General features: G+C 46.1%; 1 protein-coding gene and 2 long non-coding RNA genes across 3 annotated transcripts; all 3 read right to left on the reverse strand.

The window, feature by feature from the left end:
* Window positions 1-3767, reverse strand: LOC309516878 (olfactory receptor 6M1-like). The gene is made up of 2 exons (XM_082195834.1): window positions 2959-3767; window positions 1-1259 (listed from the first exon to the last, which is right to left on the reverse strand). Exon 2 carries the CDS (start codon window positions 1231-1233, stop codon window positions 235-237), a length of 999 nt encoding a protein of 332 aa, XP_082051960.1. The 5' UTR covers window positions 1234-1259; window positions 2959-3767; the 3' UTR covers window positions 1-234.
* Window positions 3768-7591: 3824 nt separating this feature from the next.
* On the reverse strand, window positions 7592-10561 carry LOC309516925. The gene is made up of 2 exons (XR_014213067.1): window positions 10247-10561; window positions 7592-8012 (listed from the first exon to the last, which is right to left on the reverse strand). It is a non-coding gene; the product is annotated as an uncharacterized lncRNA (long non-coding RNA).
* Window positions 10562-11670: 1109 nt separating this feature from the next.
* On the reverse strand, window positions 11671-15728 carry LOC309516745. Its single transcript, XR_014213037.1, has 2 exons — window positions 15095-15728; window positions 11671-11975 (listed from the first exon to the last, which is right to left on the reverse strand). It is a non-coding gene; the product is annotated as an uncharacterized lncRNA (long non-coding RNA).
* Window positions 15729-20687: the final 4959 nt, after the last annotated feature.

Here is a 20687-nt window from a genome sequence, read left to right on the forward strand (position 1 = left end):
TTTGAGATGTAAAATGCATTTATTAACCTAGAAGTAAATAAATGGAACTGAAAATGATTCTTGGGTTACATTGAGTAAATCATCTTGCTCTGGGGAAGAAAGAAGAATATATTTGTTTCATAAATAGAAATTAGTCCAACATTGCTTTGAAGGTACTCAGTGAAGGAGCTCCCATCCTTCCCTGTGGAAATGTAGCAGGACCCCCAAGACCTACATCCGGTCACACCAGCAGCTTCACATCTCACCTGCCACAATTTTGTGAAAGTTCTTCCCAGTCTTTTCCTTTACTTCTTCCTTGAGGCACAGTCCTCTCTTCCTTGCAACATCTCGAAGGGCTTCCTTGACCTTCTCATTCCGCAGGGTGTAAATGAAGGGGTTGAGCGATGGGGCCACCACACTAGTCAAAAGAGCCACCACTTTGTCCACCCTTTCGGTATAGGTGTGTGTGGTGCGGACATGCATGAAGATGTGGCTGCCGTATACTATGGTGACCACAACCATATGGGAGGCGCAAGTGGAGAAGGCCTTGCTTCGACCTTGCACGGAGGGGATCCTTAGAACAGCCAGGGTGATCAAACAATAGGAGATAACAGTCAGAACCAAGGATCCGAGGATGAGCCCCCCAGCCAGAACCAAGTTGATGGTCTCCACCCATTCGGTGTCAGTGCAAGCCAGGTTCACCAAGGGCGTGCGGTCGCAGAAGAAATGGTTGATGACGTTGGAGGCACAGTAGGGTAGACCAGTGACCATGATGAGCGGGCCAAGGATGGTGAAGAAGGCTGCTACCCATGTCCCACAGACCAGCTTAAGGCAGAACTTCCTGGTCATCAGTGCTGGGTAGCGCAAGGGGTTGCACACGGCTTGATAGCGGTCAAAGGACATGACTCCTAAAAGCAAGAACTCAGTAGCCCCGAGGAGAAAGTAGAAGTAACATTGAGTCATGCAACCAACGAAGGAGATGGTGTGGCTTCCCCAGAGGAACCCGGCCAAAAGCTTAGGCACCGTCACCGTCGTGAACCAAATTTCTGCAAAGGAGAAATTGCGGAGAAAGAAGTACATGGGGCTCTGCAGGCGATGGTCAGACAGAGTGATGCAGATGATGACCGTGTTCCCTGAGAGTGTGATGAGGTAGTTGGTCAACACCAGGAAGAAGAGAAGCAACTGCGTGGAAGGTTCTGTGGGGAAGCCCACCAGGTAGAACTCCCGCACAGCTGAAGAATTGGCATAAGGCATGGATGGATGGTGGGTTCTGGTCTTTTCTGTAGGGGCAAAACAAAATTCGCAAATGACATTCAACTCCGGATGGGGGAGAAATCAGATTGCGTTCACGTTTAATCTGAGTTTCCTGAAACTTTGCCCTCGTATATGCATTTTGGTACACATTACTGGGCTGAAGAATTGTGTTGCAAATTTCAGAGAAGTGTGGTTGTGCTTCGAATAACATTTCAAGGTTTACCTTTAAATGTGAATTGAATGGGTTTCTGCCCCATCCCTTGCTGAGCCCCAGCTCTCTAACGAAGATCTATTCTACCTTCAAGAGGCTTAGGATTCTCTGCTTGGTTTTGTGTGCTCACTAACAGTGTCAAGGGAGCCTGATGATTTGGAGGGAGCAGAATCCAAACTGTACATATTTTACACTCTGACTCTAAGTACACCTCTGCAGATGTTCATCCCATTGAAATCAATGGCATTACCTCAACCAAGAGGATAAAAACTTTATAAAAGAATGGGGAAAAAATATAAACTATTTAGGAGACCACTGTAAGCAGATGGAAACATTAGCGGGAGTTTGATTTCACTTGTTGTGTACCAATTACCATGGATAATTATGGATTGATATAAAAGTTGGAGTATCGAAGAATATGCAGTATTAAATGTTTAAAATTGGACCCCATGGAGGGGATGAGGGGAAGTCCTGAGATTCAGAGGAATCTCTGTTTATGAATTTATATTTGGATAACTTTGTATTTGTAAAACCAAATAAAAATGTTTTCAAAAGAAAAGGAGAAATCAATGGCATTACCCCAACTGATGATGTGAGGAGCTTCTAGCAGGCCATGTCATTATGACATTCCAATGAAATATATATCACATTGCTCATTATAATCCCTTACCTCAAACAGGTGTGCATTCTACAGCATGGAGCAGATATATATTTTGTAGAATCTGTTGTTGTTGTTTGCTGTGTTTAAACTACAATTTTATTTGTACAGCCCCTGGAGAGCTGTTTGATCCAGTAAATGTGGCTCCTTTTTTGTCAGTGAGCCAGTAAATGTGTTAGCACATGGGTAGGCAAACTAAGGCCCGGGGGCCGGATCCAGCCCAATCGTCTTCTAAATCTGGCCTGCAGACGGTCCGGGAATCAGCATGTTTTTACATGAGTAGAATCTGTCCTTTTATTTAAAATGCATCTCTTGGTTATTTGTGGGACTTGCCTGGTGTTTTTTCATGAGTAGAATGTGTGCTTTTATTTAAAATGCATCTCTGGGTTATTTGTGGGGCATAGGAATTTGTTCATTATTTTTTTCAAAATATAGTCCGGCCCTCCACAAGGTCTGAGGGACAGTGGACTGGCCTCCTCCTGAAAAAGTTTGCTGACCCCTGTACAGTTAGCAGATGCGTAATATTTCTAAGCATCTTTGAATGGTGTGTATGATTTATTTCATTTTAGTTTATTCAGATGTGCTTTCTATATCTGCACATATATAATTCAGTGCTCTGTGTGAATAGAGCCCAAAGGCATGTCCAAAGTCCATTTTGGGGGCCACCTTTATGCAGCCCCTATGGCAGTTTTTTTTATTGGGGTCAAATCCTTAAAAAAAGCTCAACAAACTCATTCTTAAATAAAAGCTCAACAACTCTGCCCTCACACATGTTCACTTCATCAAATCTGGCCCTCTTTGAAAAAAGTTTGAGCACCCCTGCACTAGAGAGACCATAGCAATTCCACATACCTACCCTAGTGCTCACAGCCAAGATCACCCCTCGGAAGCTGTTTTGTCTTCCATCACAGAGGCTGGGTGAGGAAGCAAGGTGATGTCTTGACAAAAGAGGAAAAGGAGGATGAACTGTGTGCTTACGAGAGACACAGGCAGACGGATTAGAATGGGGCTCAGCATCAGAGTCTTAATGCTTTGGTGAGGATCATCTCCTTGATTTCTGAAGCGTTTAAAGGAAGCTATTCTCCGGGGTCAGAAATCCCAATAGAAAAGTGGCTGCTGAAAAAAGATGATGTAAAGCTAATCTAGGATTCATTGGCCTGAGATGTTGACATGATGAACTTATTGCTTGAATGTGCAGAAGCTCCCTGCATTTAAGTGATCAGAGCCCTTAAGCTACAGTTCCATGAAAATATTAAATATTTCATACTGTATATAGCTATCAAGGATAGCTTCAAGGATGCATGGTTCTATCCCCCCCCACTGCATTATATATTCACAACACCCCTGTGAGGTAGATTGGATTGAGAGACAATGTGGATTTCATCACGTGTTTTAAGATCAGATTGGTGTTTGGTTTGGCTAGGAATCCAGCATTTCCTTAGTACTTCGCCCAGCTTAAGCCCATGGTAAATACAGTGACAAAGAGGGTATGAAACCAGGAGAAATATTCATGGCGGGCTGCACAGTTTCTTGTGTAGGCTTGAAGATGCTTGAGAACTGAAGTTTTAACTCTGTAACAGAGCTAGGAAGACCACAGTGCCAAGCTCCAGAGAGCTGTGTCCTCCATCACAGTTTCACAGAATTCCATGCAGTCCCAGAGGATGCGGGTGGTGCTGCGGATTAAACCACAGAGCCTAGGACTTGCCGATCAGAAGGTTGGCCGTTCAAATCCCCGCAACAGGGTGAGCTCCCGTTGCTCGGTCCCAGTTCGAAAGCACGTCAAAGTGCAAGTAGATAAATAGGTACCGCTCTGGTGAGAAGGTAAACGGCATTTCCGTGCGCTGCTCTGGTTTGCCAGAAGTGGCTGAGTCATGCTGGCACATGACGCGGAAGCTGTACTCCGGCTCCCTTGGCCAATAAAGCGAGATGAGCGCCACAACCCCAGAGTTGGCCACGACTGGACCGAATGGTCAGGGGTCCCTTTACCTTTTTAATAATAATAATAATAATAATAATTTAATAAAGAGGCCTAGAGTTTGAACCTCCCTGTGGACACTGACAAACTGGAACGTGTCCAGAGGAGGGCAACCAAAATGGTCAAAGGCCTAGAAACGATGCCTTATGAGGAATGGCTAAGGGAGCTGGGCATGTTTAGCCTGGAGAAGAGGAGGTTAAGGGGTGATATGATAGCCATGTTCAAATATATAAAAGGATGTCATATAGAGGAGGGAGAAAGGTTGTTTTCTGCTGCTCCAGAGAAGCGGACACGGAGCAATGGATCCAAACTACAAGAAAGAGGATTCCACCTAAACATTAGGAAGAACTTCCTGACAGTAAGAGCTGTTCGACAGTGGAATTTGCTGCCAAGGAGTGTGGTGGAGTCTCCTCCTTTGGAGGTCTTTAAGCAGAGGCTTGACAGCCATATGTCAGGAGTGCTCTGATGGTGTTTCCTGCTTGGCAGGGGGTTGGACTCGATGGCCCTTGTGGTCTCTTACAACTCTATGATTCTATGATTCTATGTGTACAGGCACCAGTAGGTCGCTGCATCACATTGGAATGTACCTTTTACCAGAGGCAAAGCACTCTGAGAAATAAAGATGGTGGCCAGAACGACACAAGAAACTAAGAAAAGCCCTGCTTGATCAAGCCTAAGGCTCATTTAGTCCAGCACCCTGTTCTTCACAGTGGCCAACCAGAAGCCTGAACGCAGGATGTGAGCAAAGGATGTGGTATTTTCAGAGGCATAAGACTTAGAACAGTGGAGGGAGAATATAGCCATTGTGGTACATAGCCATTGATGTCCACGATGGACTGTCTGGTGCTTTGCTCTGCAATGCACCAACTTGGTTTTTAAAAAAGAGGAAAGACATTGTGGTTGACTGCCACTAACAGGATGGAGTTATTTTGGGATGACCTTGTGCCATACTGGTGCCACTGGTTCCACAAAATAAAACAGTCCTTTGTGTTACATCAGCATCTTGCAATATGCTGCCTTATGGTCCATTGTCTTTAACATTCAATACTTTTACACCTTGCATTGATGTATCCATTGGGGTCTAATAATTTATAATAATATTTTATTATTTATACCCCAACCATCTGGCTGGGTTTCCCCAGCCACTCTGGGCGGCTCCCAACAGAATAATAATAATAATAATAATAGCGATAAAACATCAAACATTAAAAACTTCTCTAAACAGGGTTGCCTTCAGATGTCTTCTAAAAGTCAGAGAGTTGTTTATTTCCTTGACATCTGATGGGAAGGTATTCCACAGGGCGGGCGCCACCACCAAAAAGGCCCTCTGCCTGGTTCCCTGTAACCTCACTTCTCGCAGGTAGGGAACCGCCAGAAGGCCCTCAGAGCTGGACCTCAGTGTCCAGGTTGAACGATAGGGGTGGAGACACTCCTTCAGGTATACTGGACTGAGACTGTAAATGGGGGTAAATGGTGTTGGACTCCAGGAAATCAAAGGTGTTCAGATTCAGCTCAGAATCTCCGCTTGACCACGTGATGCTATCTACGGTTGAAATGTACCAACTTTCTGGAATCACTAGAGTAGTAAGTTTCATTGAACTATGCTGGATGTTGCACCTGAGAATACAATTAGTAATGAGCTACAAAACTTTAGTCTAAGATCCTCATTCCCTTAAGAAATTGCCCAATTAAACTTTGTGGTGAACTTCTTTTAAACAAAAAACAAAAAAAACAGGATTGGGAGCTAGCAGCTCATAGACCTAATTAAGAGCAAGGGAACCCCTGGGTCAAAGAATATCCCTGGACAGGTGATCCTCTCCTTAATTAGAAGGAGTTTGTTTTTTCCCCAGTCCCCCTTAGTTTATTTTAGGGAAAAAGGAGAGTTTCCACAGATTTTAAAAGTCCCACCTGAGCATGGTACTGCTTCCCCCTCCCACTGTCTACTGATGAAATAATCCTATTTCTGTTATGTTTCTATCACTGCCAACAAACTGCTAGTAGAATAAGCATCCACTGTCCTAAGCCACACCTAATATGGTGAGGGCTTGTAGACTTGTCTGTGATGCACAGCAGTTAGGCATGTATTGCTTCAAAACACTTTGGCCCTGACTTTCATTAAAAATATATTCAAAATATTTTCAATTGCATATATTTGTGTGCACCTCACTGTGTTTACCCCGGGTTGGGTGTCCTTGGAATGAAGGTCAACTCTAACGTTTGGCCTATTTTCCTCCATCCTAGAATGAGTGGCGTATCACCAGGTGAGGCGGAAAAGGGGCTCAATTTTAAGATGCTGATGATGGATACTTAGCTGAGCAGCTAAGGCCACTAGCTAACAAATAAGCCTTCCTATATGATGATGGTGGTGATGATGGTGGTGGTGATGATGCCACATATCTGACTGGTTTGCCCAAGCCACTCTAGGCAACTTCCAGTAAATTGTAAAACCTCAAACATTAACACGTTCCCTACGCACGGCTGCATTCAAATGTCTTCTAAAAGTCCGTTGTTATTCTGTCTGACATCTGATGGGAGGGTGTTCCATGGGGCTGGCGCCACTACCAAGAAGGCCTTCTACCTGGTTCCTGGTAACCTCACTTCTCTCAATGAGGGAATTGCCAGAAGGCCCTTAGATCTGGATCTCAGGCTGACCAATGGAGCTGGAGATTGGTTCAGCATCCTATTCTGAACCTCTCTGGGAAGAAGATCACAGGCATAGAAGGGAGCTATGGTTATCATCAAGACTGATCCTCCAAACCTTTAACAATACCAGTGGTACTTCGGTTAAGAACTTAATTCGTTCCAGAGGTCCGTTCTTAACCTGAAACTGTTCTTAACCTGAGGTACCACTTTAGCTAATGGGGCCTCCTGCTGCCCCTGCATGATTTCTGTTCTCATCCTGAGGTCAAATTCTTAACCCGAGGCACTACTTCCGGGTTAGTGGAGTCTGTAACCCGAAGTGTTTATAACCCAAGGTGTTTGACCGTACACCCATGTACAGCCCACATCTTCTGCGCCTGCATGGGCTGCATGTCGGTAGCACCTTCTTCAACCTTCCGATCACGGGAACGCAGGAACAGCAGACCAGCATTCCGCTGGAACAGGTCCTGGTGTAGTGGACTCGCATTTGCTATTGTGAGCACCTCAAAAGCAGCCGAGAAACAGAAACAAAACTGTGGAGGTTTTGTTGCATACCTAATTTTAGTTCTACTGATTAAACAAATAAAAGAACACAACAAACATGGACAAGAGAGTCAGCTCTCTCATACTGCCATCTAGTCTCTAGGCAGATCAAAGAAAACAGGCACAAGGCTGGGGACGGAAGTCTGGAAGAATGGTCTCAGCCCCCTCCTTTCTCAGAGACAAAAAGTAAAACAAACATGATCTGGTGATCATGGTAGGGATGAAAATACTGACAGGGTTTTTAACCCAAGGTACCACTGTATGTGTTTCTGTTTTTCACAACTGACATAGCCATGGTCGGAATAAGGAGACACAAAGGCACGCCATGAGATGCTTCTACCAGATGTTTCATTTTATTCTCCCCTCTGGGTGCCATGGTCAAGGTTGAGGTGGGGCAAGGGATGCCCTTCTGCCATGATCATGCCATTAGCCAGGTATCGGAGGGGAGGAGGAGGAGGTGGACCCACAGCATCGTTTCTTGGGACCTCATACCACGTGGGGGGAGGCAAGTCTTCTTCTGCCACCATGGAAGAGACGAGGTTCCCCATCAAGCGGTGATACCTGTAGTTCTCTTCGCGCTCGCCCCCATCTCCGGCCACCCACAACGTTAAAGAGGACAGTGGAGGACAAGATCTCTGAGCCGCCCGGCGGAGTCGGGCACCTCTACGTCCCCAGGAAGACAGCATCTCCTTGCGAATGGGGTCCAGGTCTTGGTAGAATATCTCACTAGGGGCAAGCGATATTTCTTTGGGCTGGAACAAAAGGTTTGAGGTGAAATGGCTCCCTTTCTTAGGTGGAGTGGGGACAGACAATCAAGAACAATAGCAAATTGCAAGGTACAGTGGACCCTCGAGTTACACACCACTCTGGATACGTAACTTGTGGGTTGTGAATGTGGTAAACCTGGAAGTGTATACTTCCGGGATTCACCGGGCACGCATGTGCAGAAGCACTCTATCGCACCACACGCGTGTGCAGAAAAGTGCGCCTCCAGTTACGGACTTTTCAGGTTAAGTACGGACCCCCGGAATGAATTTAATTCGCACCTGGAGGGTCCACTGTATTTGACATCCTTGTTTCCCTTTGGAAATCCTGGTGGTTAAATGGAAATAGACAAATGGGGGCCATGTTCAGCGCCATCCAGTGGCTAAACTGTATAATGACACTTATCCATGCATACACAATGGTCATATCAAGAAAGGTTTTGAAAGTATGACATGCCTAATGGTAGGCCACATTCATGGATGGGTTTGACTTTAATAATAATAATAATAATAATAATAATAATAATAATAATAATAATAAATACACCACCCATCTGGGTTTTGCCAGCCACTCTGGACAGCTTCCAGCAAAATATATAAAATAATAAAATGTCAAACGTTAAAAACTTCCCAATACAGGGCTGCCCTCAGGTGCATTCTAAAGTTGTATAGTTCTTAACTCCTTGACATCTGAAGGGAGGGCATTCCACAGGTTGGGTGCCACTACCGAGAAGGCCCTCTGCATGGTTCCCTGTAACTTCACTTCTCACAGTGAGGGAACTAGCAGAAGACCGTCCAGGCTGAATCATGGAGGTGGAGACACTCCTTCTTCAGGTATACTGTTTCATAGTGATTTCTCTTCTTTTCATGGTATTGATTGAAAAGTGTCTGTACTTGTTTCAGAGTACGAATGCAATCATTTCAGTTTGTTACAAAATCACTTATGCTGTTATAAGGAAGGTGAATGAACTATATGCTAATTTGAGTCTGGCCTAATTTGAAATGAAACCATTCCACTTCATTTTACACACACATACACTTTTCAAGAATTGAGGCGAGCAATGGGTGTTAGGAAGTGGTGTTTTTAACTTGAAATAATCAACATGAATGGGAGTCACCTTCATGTAAATGGGTGCACAGGACAGCCCAATAAATGCACTTTGACCTTCTCTTTAACAATAAATTGCAGCCTCTAGTGATATTCAGTTTAACTCAAAGCAGACTAATTGCAGCAAGAGAGGGGGGAAAAGAAAAATCTTGACTTGGGTCCTCCTAACAAATGTGCTTCAAAAATTAAATGATATGTTCTCATTCTTCTCATGTTTATGCATTTTCTGTTAAAGATCTTCATTTGAAGGTCTTTTTTTAAATGCAAAATACTAAATTCGCCATTAGTATTGTTGCTTCATACCTTCTGTGAAGACCACCAATGTTCGACTGTGCATCTCCCGCAATCACAAATTTCTTGCCCCTTTCTAAAATTAATTTACTGGTGTGTGTGTGGTATTTCCCCTTTTTGTAAATCTAGCAAAGAATAAAATGAAATCAGAATTAAGTTTTTCTCAGCACTCGCCCTTCTTCTGAGAGGAAATGTTCTGTGAGGGCACACAGAAAAAGGGGGGTCAAGGCACATCGGTCAAGCATGCCCCCTTGCCCCCCATGACTGAGGGAGGTTTTTTAAGGATTGAAGTTGTTGAGGTTTATGAAAGATTTTACCACAGGAAATAAACTGCCAAAGGGGCCAGATTAAACCGACCGATGGGCCGCCGAAACGGACTTTGGACATGCTTGATCTAGGGTGAGAATGTGGCCTAAGAAGCTATTTTATTATTATTATTATTATTATTATTATTATTATTATTATTATTATTATTATTATTATCAAAATATAAAACCACAAAATATATAATCAAAAGAACAAAACAACAACTCCATAACACGCCCCCCAACTCCAAACCCCCCCCCCCACATTTAAAAAGGGCATAGGGTGTCAATCAGATCAACCAAAGGCCTGGTTAAAAAGGAATGTTTTTGCCTGGTGCCTACAGGTTTATAATGAAGGCAAACTTCCCTGGGGAGAGAATCCCACAGACAGGGAGCCACTGCAGAGAAGGCCCCGTTCTCGTGCTTCCACCCTCCGGACCTCTCAAGGAGGCAGCACATGAAGAAGGCCCTTGAGACCCAACGGCCCCGCAATGCCACTTCCATACCCCAATACTCACTGCCCATTGGCCTCTCCGAAAGAACTTCATCAACCCCTGACTTCCCCTGTCTGGTTTCTCTGACTTAGGTTCTTCATCGCCTGTTGCCTCCAGCTTCCTTCCGGAGGCCCAGTTCCCCATTCCAGGGGGCTCACCCCCCTCTTGCTGGGAGATGCCCTTCTCCCCTTTCTCCGGCTTTCCCCTATGTGGCCACCACCACTGGGGCTGAGGGCTGTGGTGGGGATGGAGCCATTGTGACCTCAGCTGGTCGCTGCCAAGGAGATATTGAGACCTATGGCCTTGACTCCAACCTCTTCGGGAGCTGTGCAATTCGGGCTGTCTGAATGAAGAGGAATCCGTCCATCCCTTGTCGGACCAACACAATTCTTTTTGTTTGTTTTGTCTGAAGAGCAATAGTGGGGAACTTCTTGCTGCCTGAGAGACCTTCCAAGGGCCACATGCCAATGGCAGGCAGGGCCATAGGCAAAAGTGGGTGGGGTGATTATGCAAATGTTACTCTGGTTTAGCAGGCTGGTTTCACTACATCTCTCTTTGTCCTCATAGAACCGTAGAGTTGGGAGGTCAGCTAGCCCCAACTCCCTGCAATGCAGGGATCTCAACTGGAGATTCATCCAGGCAAGCAAAGTTCAAGGACACAATCCAGCCAGGGGAAACTCCACTTGGGGGCAGTGAGAGATGCATCTGTGGGATTGCTCTAAGGACCAAACAGAGAGGTCAGCAGGGACAGACATTCCCTATCCCTGCATTTAGGGGATGACCTATGCCATGGAAGTCGGAGGGGACATTTCCAAACTGTCTTCAAAGGCAGCCCCAACTATAACACATTTCCACAATCTAAAATAACAACAACAACAGCTTTTTATTTATACCCTGCCCTTGCCAGTTCAAAAACTGGGCTCAGGGTGGCTAACAACAAATTTAAAACACTTAATTGTAAAAAGCAGCATAAAATACAGTATAGAAACATGAATAACAATAAAATTCAAAATTCTGAAATCAATTTAGGGTAAATAAGCATTAGATAATCCCCAGGGCTAGTTGGCTGAATTGGTCCTACTTAGGTAAACCTAGAGTTTACCAGAGTGTGTACAAGAGAAACTACACCGTTGGCCCTCAGGACTCAAACCCCTCACTCTCCTTGCGTGTTTTTGGCCTGGCTGGAATGCGTTATTGACCTCTGAAAATAGCTCTTGCTTGTCTGGAAGGAGCATAGGGAGAGCAAGGTATGTGTAGAAACTAGTCTACTGTACAAAGTTTGCCCCATTTTGCTACTGGCCCTTCTGACTACTTCATGTGGCCCCTCAAAATGTTTGTGACCCTTGATCCCCACCTTTGGTGTGAAAACAGCTCACCACAAAATGTATGGTGGGGGACCTCCCTTCTTACCAACCAACAATGTAATCAAAATGGCCTGGAATGAAGACTTAGCTCTCAGATCTTTATTGTCCAGCAAAACGCACAATTTACCCCTTCAAAATTCCCCCCCTACAGCCCCTCAGAACATTGTCAGGTTTTTCCATCGGCGCTTGATCTCACGGGCTGCTTGATCCAGCCACCACTCTGCGTACATGACCTCCTGGAGCCAGAGCTGGAACTTCTCCCATTCGTAGGAATTCTTGAAATCCTGAGACGTCAGCTCCAAAAGAGCCGTCTCCAGCCTACGGAGCGTGGCACTGGAAAGTCGCAGGTTCCGATAGCGGAAATTCTCTTTCCAGCCTCTGACTTGCCCCTGTAACACAGAGTTGGTTACGCAACAGGGTTACACTTCCATTTCTTACCACCTGTGGCAGGGCTACCAGGGGCAGATTAAGACCTTTGGAGGCCTTAAAGGATTTTGGTGCCCCCGTATATATCTAATTCAAAGCATAAACAATAATAAACCATAAAATAATATTTTATTTTTCGAAATGAAATGAAAACTATGGTAGGATGGAAAATAATGTGGTGGGGTTTTTTTGCATACTTCCACTTTATTAATTTTTTTAATTTCCCTCCCTACGTTTTCTAATTGCAAAGTCTTTGATCAGATCTTCAGGGTACAGGGTTATAAAGACTATGACTAGCCTCCTGAGAAACAGTTTCTATTCAAATGAGATTTTGGTTTTAAGCGCAGTGTAAGGTAGTCTCTATGGGAGTATATTGTATTTAATTATGGGGTACCATAGTTTTTAGGGGGCTAACTAGGCTGGGATAGCTGGGATAGCAGGCTTGTTGGTTTCTGAATGTCTGATGTAGATTTTCAATTTCGTTGGGACAATGAAATATGGGACAATGAATATGGGACAATGACAATAAAGATTATCATATCGTATCTTCAAAACAAAACTTACATAACACATCTGCTTCTATACTTAGTAAAGATAAAGAATTCAGCCTGCCTCATTGCATAGTTCTTCTGTTTTAATGTAATGGAACCTCGGTTTTCAAACGTAATCCGTCCCGGAAGACCGTTCGACTTCCGAAATGTTCAAAAACCGAAGCAGTTATTTCCAGGTTTCCGACGTTCGAAAGCCGAAATGTTCGACTCCCTAGACAATCGAAAACCGAGGTTCCACTGTATATTTCAAATGAGAAAACAAATGGCTCCACTGAGCAATTTGCTTCACCCCGCCCCACAGCCAGCACAGCACACAACATGGAGTTGGAGCTGCTTCGGAGGCAAATGGCAAACAACAGCACCATCAAAATAAATAAATAAAGTGCAATGCAATGGGGTCGTTTGGCCTAAAATGGCAAGACAGGCTGGGGTGGAGGCTGTCTACGCCCTTCTATGGATGTGGCAGCCGCCAGTGTGAAATGGGGGGGGGGCCAATGGGAAATCTGTCCCCTTCCCAGTCCTCAGAAATGGCACAATCCTGTGTGATCCAAAAGATCGTCAGCAGCAGAAGCAAAGGTGCACTCCCACCAGCAGGGGGCAGCACAGAATCATCACAGAACAATAGACCCGTAACACTGGGAGTTTCTCCCCAAGGTCATCTCGTCTAACCCCCTGCAATGCCGTTGCCCGGTTCCACTGAGCAGTTTGTGACTATTTATGTTAAAAATCCAGCAATGGAAAATTTCTGTGGTGCTCCTCTTCCCTCGATGCCCTAAGCATGGGCTTATCTTGCTAATCCAATTCAGCAGCGACAGCCAGCATGCGGCGGGGTGTTGGTGGCAAGAGGCCAGGCACCCACAAAATTTTTTGTATGGGTGCCCCCAAGCCCCCCTGGAGTTAGCACCCCTATCAAAAGTAAGTACTTTTGATAATAAAGAGTTACTGTGTTTTTCTGTGTATAAGACGCCCCCATGTATAAGATGACCCCTATTTTTAAAACCCAAAATTAAGAAATTGTTTAGCTTTGGGGGGGAGTGGGGGAGGTCACTTCCACCAATCACTCACCAGCCTGCCCACCACTACTGACCGCTTGCCACAGCCTCTGCCAATCACGCACTTCGCTGCAGCCGCCAACTGTCTGCCCGCTCGCCGCCACCAACAGCCCACCCGCCCACTTGCTGCAGCTGCCAATCATCTGCCTGCCTCGCCACAGCCACCAATCACCCATCCAATCGCCGCTGCCATTCTCCCGCTTGCTGCTGCCATTAATTGCACACATCCCTCTGAATTCACTATCCATGTATAAGACGACACTCAATTTTTGCCTTTTTTTTTTTTTAGTAAAAAGCATTGTCTTATACATGGAAAAATTCGGTAATTCCTGACTCTGGACATCCCTTGCCTGATGGCGCCATGACAGGCATTAACTCTGAATCGATACTGGTTGGGGAGTAGAAATAATTTCTTGAATGAGATTGGCTGCACCAACAAGCAAACTTTAATCTTACATTGACCGAGCATAATAATATCCGCGTAGAAAGCTACTGTTGGGGCCAGAGCATCTGCCTTGGATGTCAAAGGTCCCAAGTTCAATCCCCAACATTTCCAAACAGGGCTGGGAGAGACCTTTGTCCAAAACTCAGAAGTGACCCTGCCAGTCAACATGGCCAGAAGTGTGCTAGATCAGCCATCTTCAAACTTGGATCTCTATATGTCGTTGGACTCCTATCATCACCGACCATTGGCTAAGCTTTCTGGGGATCAGAGTTGCAGTCCAGCAATATCTGGGGACTCAAGGTTGAAGAGCGATGAGCTAGATCAGGGGTTCTCAACCTGTGGGTCCCCAGATGTTGTTGGACTACATCTCCCATCATCCCTGAGCTCTGGCCTTGCTAGCTAGGGGTGATGGGAGTTGTAGTTCAACAACATCTGGGGGATCCACAGGTTGAGAAAAGCTAAGTTAGATAGACCAATGGTCAACATAAGGCAGCTTCTTGGGTTCCTAGGAGAAAAACCACCCATGCCCTGTGGCTTGTGGCAGTGAATCTTCTGAAGATGTCCATCCAATGGTAAAGGTAAAAAGGTAAAGGACCCCTGGATGGTTAAGTCCAGTCAAAGGCGACCATGGAGTTGCAGCACTCATCTCGCTTTCAGGCCGAAGGAGCTGGCGTTTGTCCATAGATAGCTTTCCAGGTCAAGTGGCCAGCATGACTAAACCACTTCTGGTGCAACAGAACACCATGACGGAAACCAGAGCGCACAGAAACATTGTCTACCTTCCCGTCACAGTGGTACCTATTTATCTACTTGCCCTGGTGTGCTTCTGAACTGCTAGGTTGGCAGGAGCTGGGACAGAGCAACAGGAGCTCACTCCGTTGCAGGGATTCCAATCAACCTTCTGATCAGCAAGCCCTAGAGGCTCAGTGGTTTAGACCACAGCGCCACCCACATCCCTCCAATGGCATGTTAGTTAAAACATCAACTCTCACATTGCCTTCCCTGTCTTCCTCCTTCACTTCCCCCATACTCACAGCACAACAAATCCTTGGCCAACAGCAGTCAAACAGGTCCAGCTGTTTCTCCGGTCTTCTTGGGCTGCTAGATGTTGCCTGGCTGAGCCCAACTTGGGAAGGAACACTCCCCATCAGCCCCCCAGGGTGCTGGTTGGGACGGAGGCTCTGCCGTGGCTTTTGCTATGTGGAATGAAAGGAGCCCTTCCCATGCTGCTCTGGTGGCTTCAAGACCCTGCCTGACCTCACAATGCAAAGGTGAAATCACAGAGGAACCATGCACACTATGTCTGCAATATCTATAAGGGTTGTGAACAGGGCCACAACCCAAGGGAAATCATGCCTGATCTGGATCTGCCCCCATATCAGTTCAAGGATGGGGCTCATGTTTAATTAGGGTTTCTAATTAAAGATACATTTGGGAGGGGAAGCAAGGAGACACTAAGTTCTGTTCCCTCCCTCTCAACCACACTGTGAGCAGGAGGGTTTAATCCTGCTGGGGCAGCCTGCCTCTACTTCCTGACTGCTGCCTCACCTTGTGGCAGGGACCAGATTCCTCCAGGTGACTCGACTCAACCTAGGGCAGCCTGGGGCTATCTCCACCCAAGTGGGATGCTGGTGGCGCTGTGGTCTAAACCACTGAGCCTCTTGTGCTTGCTGATCAGAATGTTGGTGGTTCGAATCCCTGTGAGGGGGTGAGCTCCTGTTGCTCTGTTCCAGCTCCTGCCAACCTAGCAGTTCGAAAGCACACCAGTGCAAGTAGATAAATAGGTACCACTGAGGCAGGAAGGTAAACAGTGTTTCCTTGTGCTCTGGTTTCTGTCACGGTGTCCCATTGTGCCAGAAGCAGTTTAGTCATGCTGGCCACATGACCTGGAAAGCTGTTTGTGGACAAATGCCGGCTCCCTCGGCCTGAAAGCGAGATGAGCGCCACAACCCCATAGTCGCCTTTGACTGGACTTAACTGTCCAGTGGTCCTTTTCCTTTACCTTTTTTTTTATCACCACCCAACTCAGCTGAAGCGCAAATCCTTCTGGATCGGCTTGATTCTGATCAGGGGCTAGGATTTAGCCAAATTTGGCGCATAGCCCTAATATATATCCCTTACCCAAAAAACCAGGATTTCCAAAAGAACATGGGGGGGGGGGAGGATCTGCAACAGAACTGATCATTTGCTCTTCAGTCAATATTCTGCTGACTGATAGATGGTTGGAGTGAACTGGTTTGGTTTAACAAATTTAAATGCATTACCTCAAAAATCTCCAAGCTATGCCAGACAATAGTGACCATAAAGGCTGGGTGAAAGTAATATGAATTAAGTTAATTTTGAGGTGGGCAGCTTTGAATGATTTTTAGGTCATCTTCAAGTTCATTTTCTTGCTTGTGTGTTTTTTGTTTCGGTCCTTTAAGCATGAAGGTCATAATTGTTGCAGGAAAATAAACTTAAATGTTCTGCCATTTTGTACTTGAACCTAAAAGGGTCCAAGAGAAAAAAGAGACAAAGGGGGGGGGGGTAGGATGTCTAATTAAAAAAAAATCCCTGGCCCTGGATATGCAAAAGAACAGTTATGGAGAAGTAAGTGTAAAGAAGCCCTACTCTATCCTTCATTGCCTCAAAGAAATGGCTGCAGTGGCTACTTTAGTGACTAAGAGTGCTCGGGCCTCAAGAGTTCTGAGTTCAAATCCTCACTCAGCCATGAAGCTTACCTTGGGCCAGTCACTGTCTCTCTGCCTAACCTACAGGGTTACTGTGGTACCTCGGGTTACAGAGGCTTCAGGTTACAGACTCTGGTGCTAACTCAGAAATAGTACCTCGGGTTAAGAACTTTGCTTCAGGATGAGAACAGAAGTTGTGCGCTGGCGGCGCGGCAATAGCAGGAGGCCCCATTAGCTAAAGTGGTACCTCAGGTTAAGAATGGACCTCCAGAACGAATTAAGTTCTTAACCCGAGGTACCACTGTATTGTGATGACAAAATGAGGGGAGAACCACGTACACCCCTTGAAGTCTGTGGAGGAATATAAACGCACAACCAAACAAGGCTAAATATTATTGTCACTCCAGAGGAACCACGGAAGACATGAAAGCTGTGTGTCCACAAGATGGCCGCTGGATGGCAGCAGAGGATCTAGAATGGGAAGAATAAAAGGTGAAAGCAGCAGCAGCAACCTGGATGGCAATTTTGTCTCCTGCCTGAAGAGGGAGGAGGAGGATGTCTGTAGAGCAGGAGTCATGAAGCCCTGGCCCGGATCAGTCTCCACCCAAGCAACCCTCCCAGCAAGACTGCACAGCTTTGGATGACAAGAAGGGAGTGACATTAGATATCACTAGGAATTGTTGTTGTTGTTTAGTCATTTTAGTTGTGTCCGACTCTTCGTGACCCCCTGGACCAGAGCACGCCAGGCACTCCTGTCTTCCACTGCCTCCCACAGTTTGGTCAAACTCATGCTGGTAGCTTCAAGAACACTGTCCAACCATCTTGTCCTCTGTCGTCCCCTTCTCCTTATGCCCTCCATCTTTCCCAACATCAGGGTCTTTTCCAAGGAGCCTTCTCTTCTCATGAGGTGGCCAAAGTCTTGGAGTCTCAGCTTCAGGATCTGTCCTTCCAGTGAGCACTCAGGGCTGATTTCCTTCAGAATGGATCGGTTTGATCTTCTTGCAGTCCATGGGACTCTCAGGAGTCTCCTCCAGCACCATAATTCAAAAGCATCAATTCTTCGCCGATCAGCCTTCTTTATGGTCCAGCTCTCACTTCCATACATCACTAGGAATAGCACCCCTGAAATATGCTGCACGTGATCAATGCCCAAATTCTCTTTTTCCCTCCAGACACAACCTGGGCCTTGGAATCCCAGTTTGTACCTTCAAATGTGACTTCCTCTTCCAAGGCAGAATGGCAGACCGAATAGGGAAGATTCCTCCTTTTTAAATTTATTGTATTTATACACAGTCCTTCCTTCATGCTGCTCAGCACAATACCCCCTTCGCCACCCACGTTCTATCCTCACCATAAGAGTGTGGTGTAGTTTCGGTTGTGCTCTCTATTCTTCCATCTCTCCAGACCAACGTAAGGTCCTCTATAGTTGGACTGTAACTCCCATCATCGCCAGTTAGCATGGCCAACGGCCAGGGATAATGCAAAGAGAGGAACTGGAAGGGGCTGGCAGTGAAATCTACTACTTAGGGTAACGGTGCACAGAGACTTGATTGGTTTTACTTATTTTTCATTCACACTTCATCTTTCCTTCATCATGCAACTCTTAAGTGATGTGCATGGGGGCAGGAGGTCTCCCATCCAAACACTGACCAGGCCTAGACCTGCTTAGCTTCAGCAAATGGGTTGCATCACGTGCCTCCATGCCACAGGCTTTGGCCTCCTTCATTTCTGGCATTCTAAGTCACAACAAAACCAAACTAAGACTTAGCAACGCCCCACCCCCCGCCGGAGATAACTGGACATTTTGAAAGCTAGTTTCCTGCAGTTTGAAGCCCATGGCTCAGAATATGGAGTGTACATTCTCATGTGTTGAGAAGCTGTAAGTATTCCACCTCCCTCCCCCCCCAAAAAAAATCACATTTAACAGAAATAAGCTGTCTCCGATGTTGCTTATTGAAGTCCACCAGATGGCAGCAGAGTTCAGCTTTACACCTCCGTACTTTCAGGTGGTGCTAAAGTTTCTCAGGCTATGTTCACATTTTAAATTCAAATGTGCATTGAATGCTGTTTTTCCTGTGTCTTTTGACTGCACACCCCTTCCTCTCCCTGTTCACTGAGCAGTGCCCAAGTCAATCTGCAACTGAGCATACCCCACCCATTGTCAATCATTCAGTATTTCTTACCTGAACCTGTGTCTTCCAATGTGAACCGTCTCTTCCAATGCGATACAGCAACCTACTGGTGCCTGTACACATGGAGGTTCAAACTCTAGGTCTCTTTATTAAATAAATAAATAAATAAATAAAAATTAGGTAAAGGGACCCCTGATCGTTAGGTCCAGTCGCGGACGACTCTGTGGTTGCGGCGCTTATTTTGCTTTATTGGCCAAGGGAGCCGGCGTACAGCTTCCATGTCATGTGGCCAGCATGACTAAGCTGCTTCTGGCGAACCAGAGCATCTCATGGAAACACTATTTACCTTTCCACCAGAGCGGTACCTATTTACCTACTTGCACTTTGACGTGCTTTCAAACTGCTAGGTTGGCAGAAGCAGGGACCCAGCAACGGGAGCTCACCCCGTTGTGGGGATTCAAACCGCCAACCTTCTGATCGGCAAGCCCTAGGCTCTGTGGTTTAGACCACAGCGCCACCCGTGTCCCTATTATTATATACCATATATTATTATAATATGATAATAATAATACAGCACCCTATACATAGAGGTCTCAGAGCGGTTCACAACAAGACCACGACATATAAAATCAAACCAAAAGCAATAACCCAATACACCCCCCTCAAGCCACATTCTAAAAGGGTGTTAGATGTCTGTAGGATCAACCAAAGGCCTGGTTACAAAGGAATGTTTTGGCGTGGCACCTAAAGCTGTATAATAAAGGTGCCAGGCAAACTTCCCTGGGGAGAGCATTCCACAGATGGGGAGCCACTGCAGAGAAGGCCCCATTCTCGTGTTGCCACCCTCCAGACGAATGAGGGCCTTGGAAGGTGATCTCAGGGTCCGAGTAGGTTCATATGGGAAAAGGTCCTTGAGGTACTGCGGTCCTGAGCCATTTAAGGCTTTATAGGTCAAAACCAGCACTATGGATTGGGCCCCGAAACTAACTGGTCGCCAGTGCAGTTGGACCAGGATCGGTGTAATATGCTCAAACAGTCTTGCTCTGGTGAGCAACCTGGCCACTGAATTCTGAACTAGCTGAAGTTTCCGAACCGTCTTCAGTGGCAGCCCCACGTATAACACATTGATGTAATCTAACCTTGAAGTTACCAGAGCATAGACAACAGTAGTTAGGCTATCCCTGTCCAGATAGGGGCATAGCTGGGCCACCAGCTGAAGCTGATGAAAGGCACACTGGGCCACCTGAGCCTCAAGCAACAGCAAAGGATCCAGGAGGATCCCCAAGCTATGAACCTGCTGCTTCTATCAAATTCTCAGGACTCTGTGCCCAGGACACACACACACCCCCGCTCTCACCACCCCCCACTCTTCAGCTTCAAATGCTACTTCCTGGCTGAAGTGTGTTCTTGACTTCAGTAATGCCTCTGGCCTGCCTGCGTGGAAAAATGGGCCTGGATCATACAATCATAGAATTGGAAGGGACCATAAGGATCATCTAGTCTAACCCCCTGCAATGCAGGAATCTTCCACCCGATATGGGGCTCAAACCCACAACCCTGAGATTAAGAATCTCACACTCTACTGACTGAGCGGTCCATTTCAGGATGTACTTTGATAAACCTCTGAATTTTGCAAGTTGGGATGAAAGCCTGCTCCACAATCCTAAGTGTCGCATCCTTTGCCCCTCCCACTTTTGCCTAAAGCCCCGCCCACCACGGGCATGCGGTCCATGAGGGAAATGGCTCATGCCTCAGAAAAACATGGGGCATGAAGGAACGGTAAAGAAAAGGGGTGCGAGGAAACGCAGAGAAATGACACGACCTCC

This window comes from Podarcis vaucheri, assembly GCF_965113315.1.
Source record: "Podarcis vaucheri genome assembly, chromosome: 13".
NCBI classification, from domain to species: Eukaryota; Metazoa; Chordata; class Lepidosauria; order Squamata; family Lacertidae; genus Podarcis; species Podarcis vaucheri.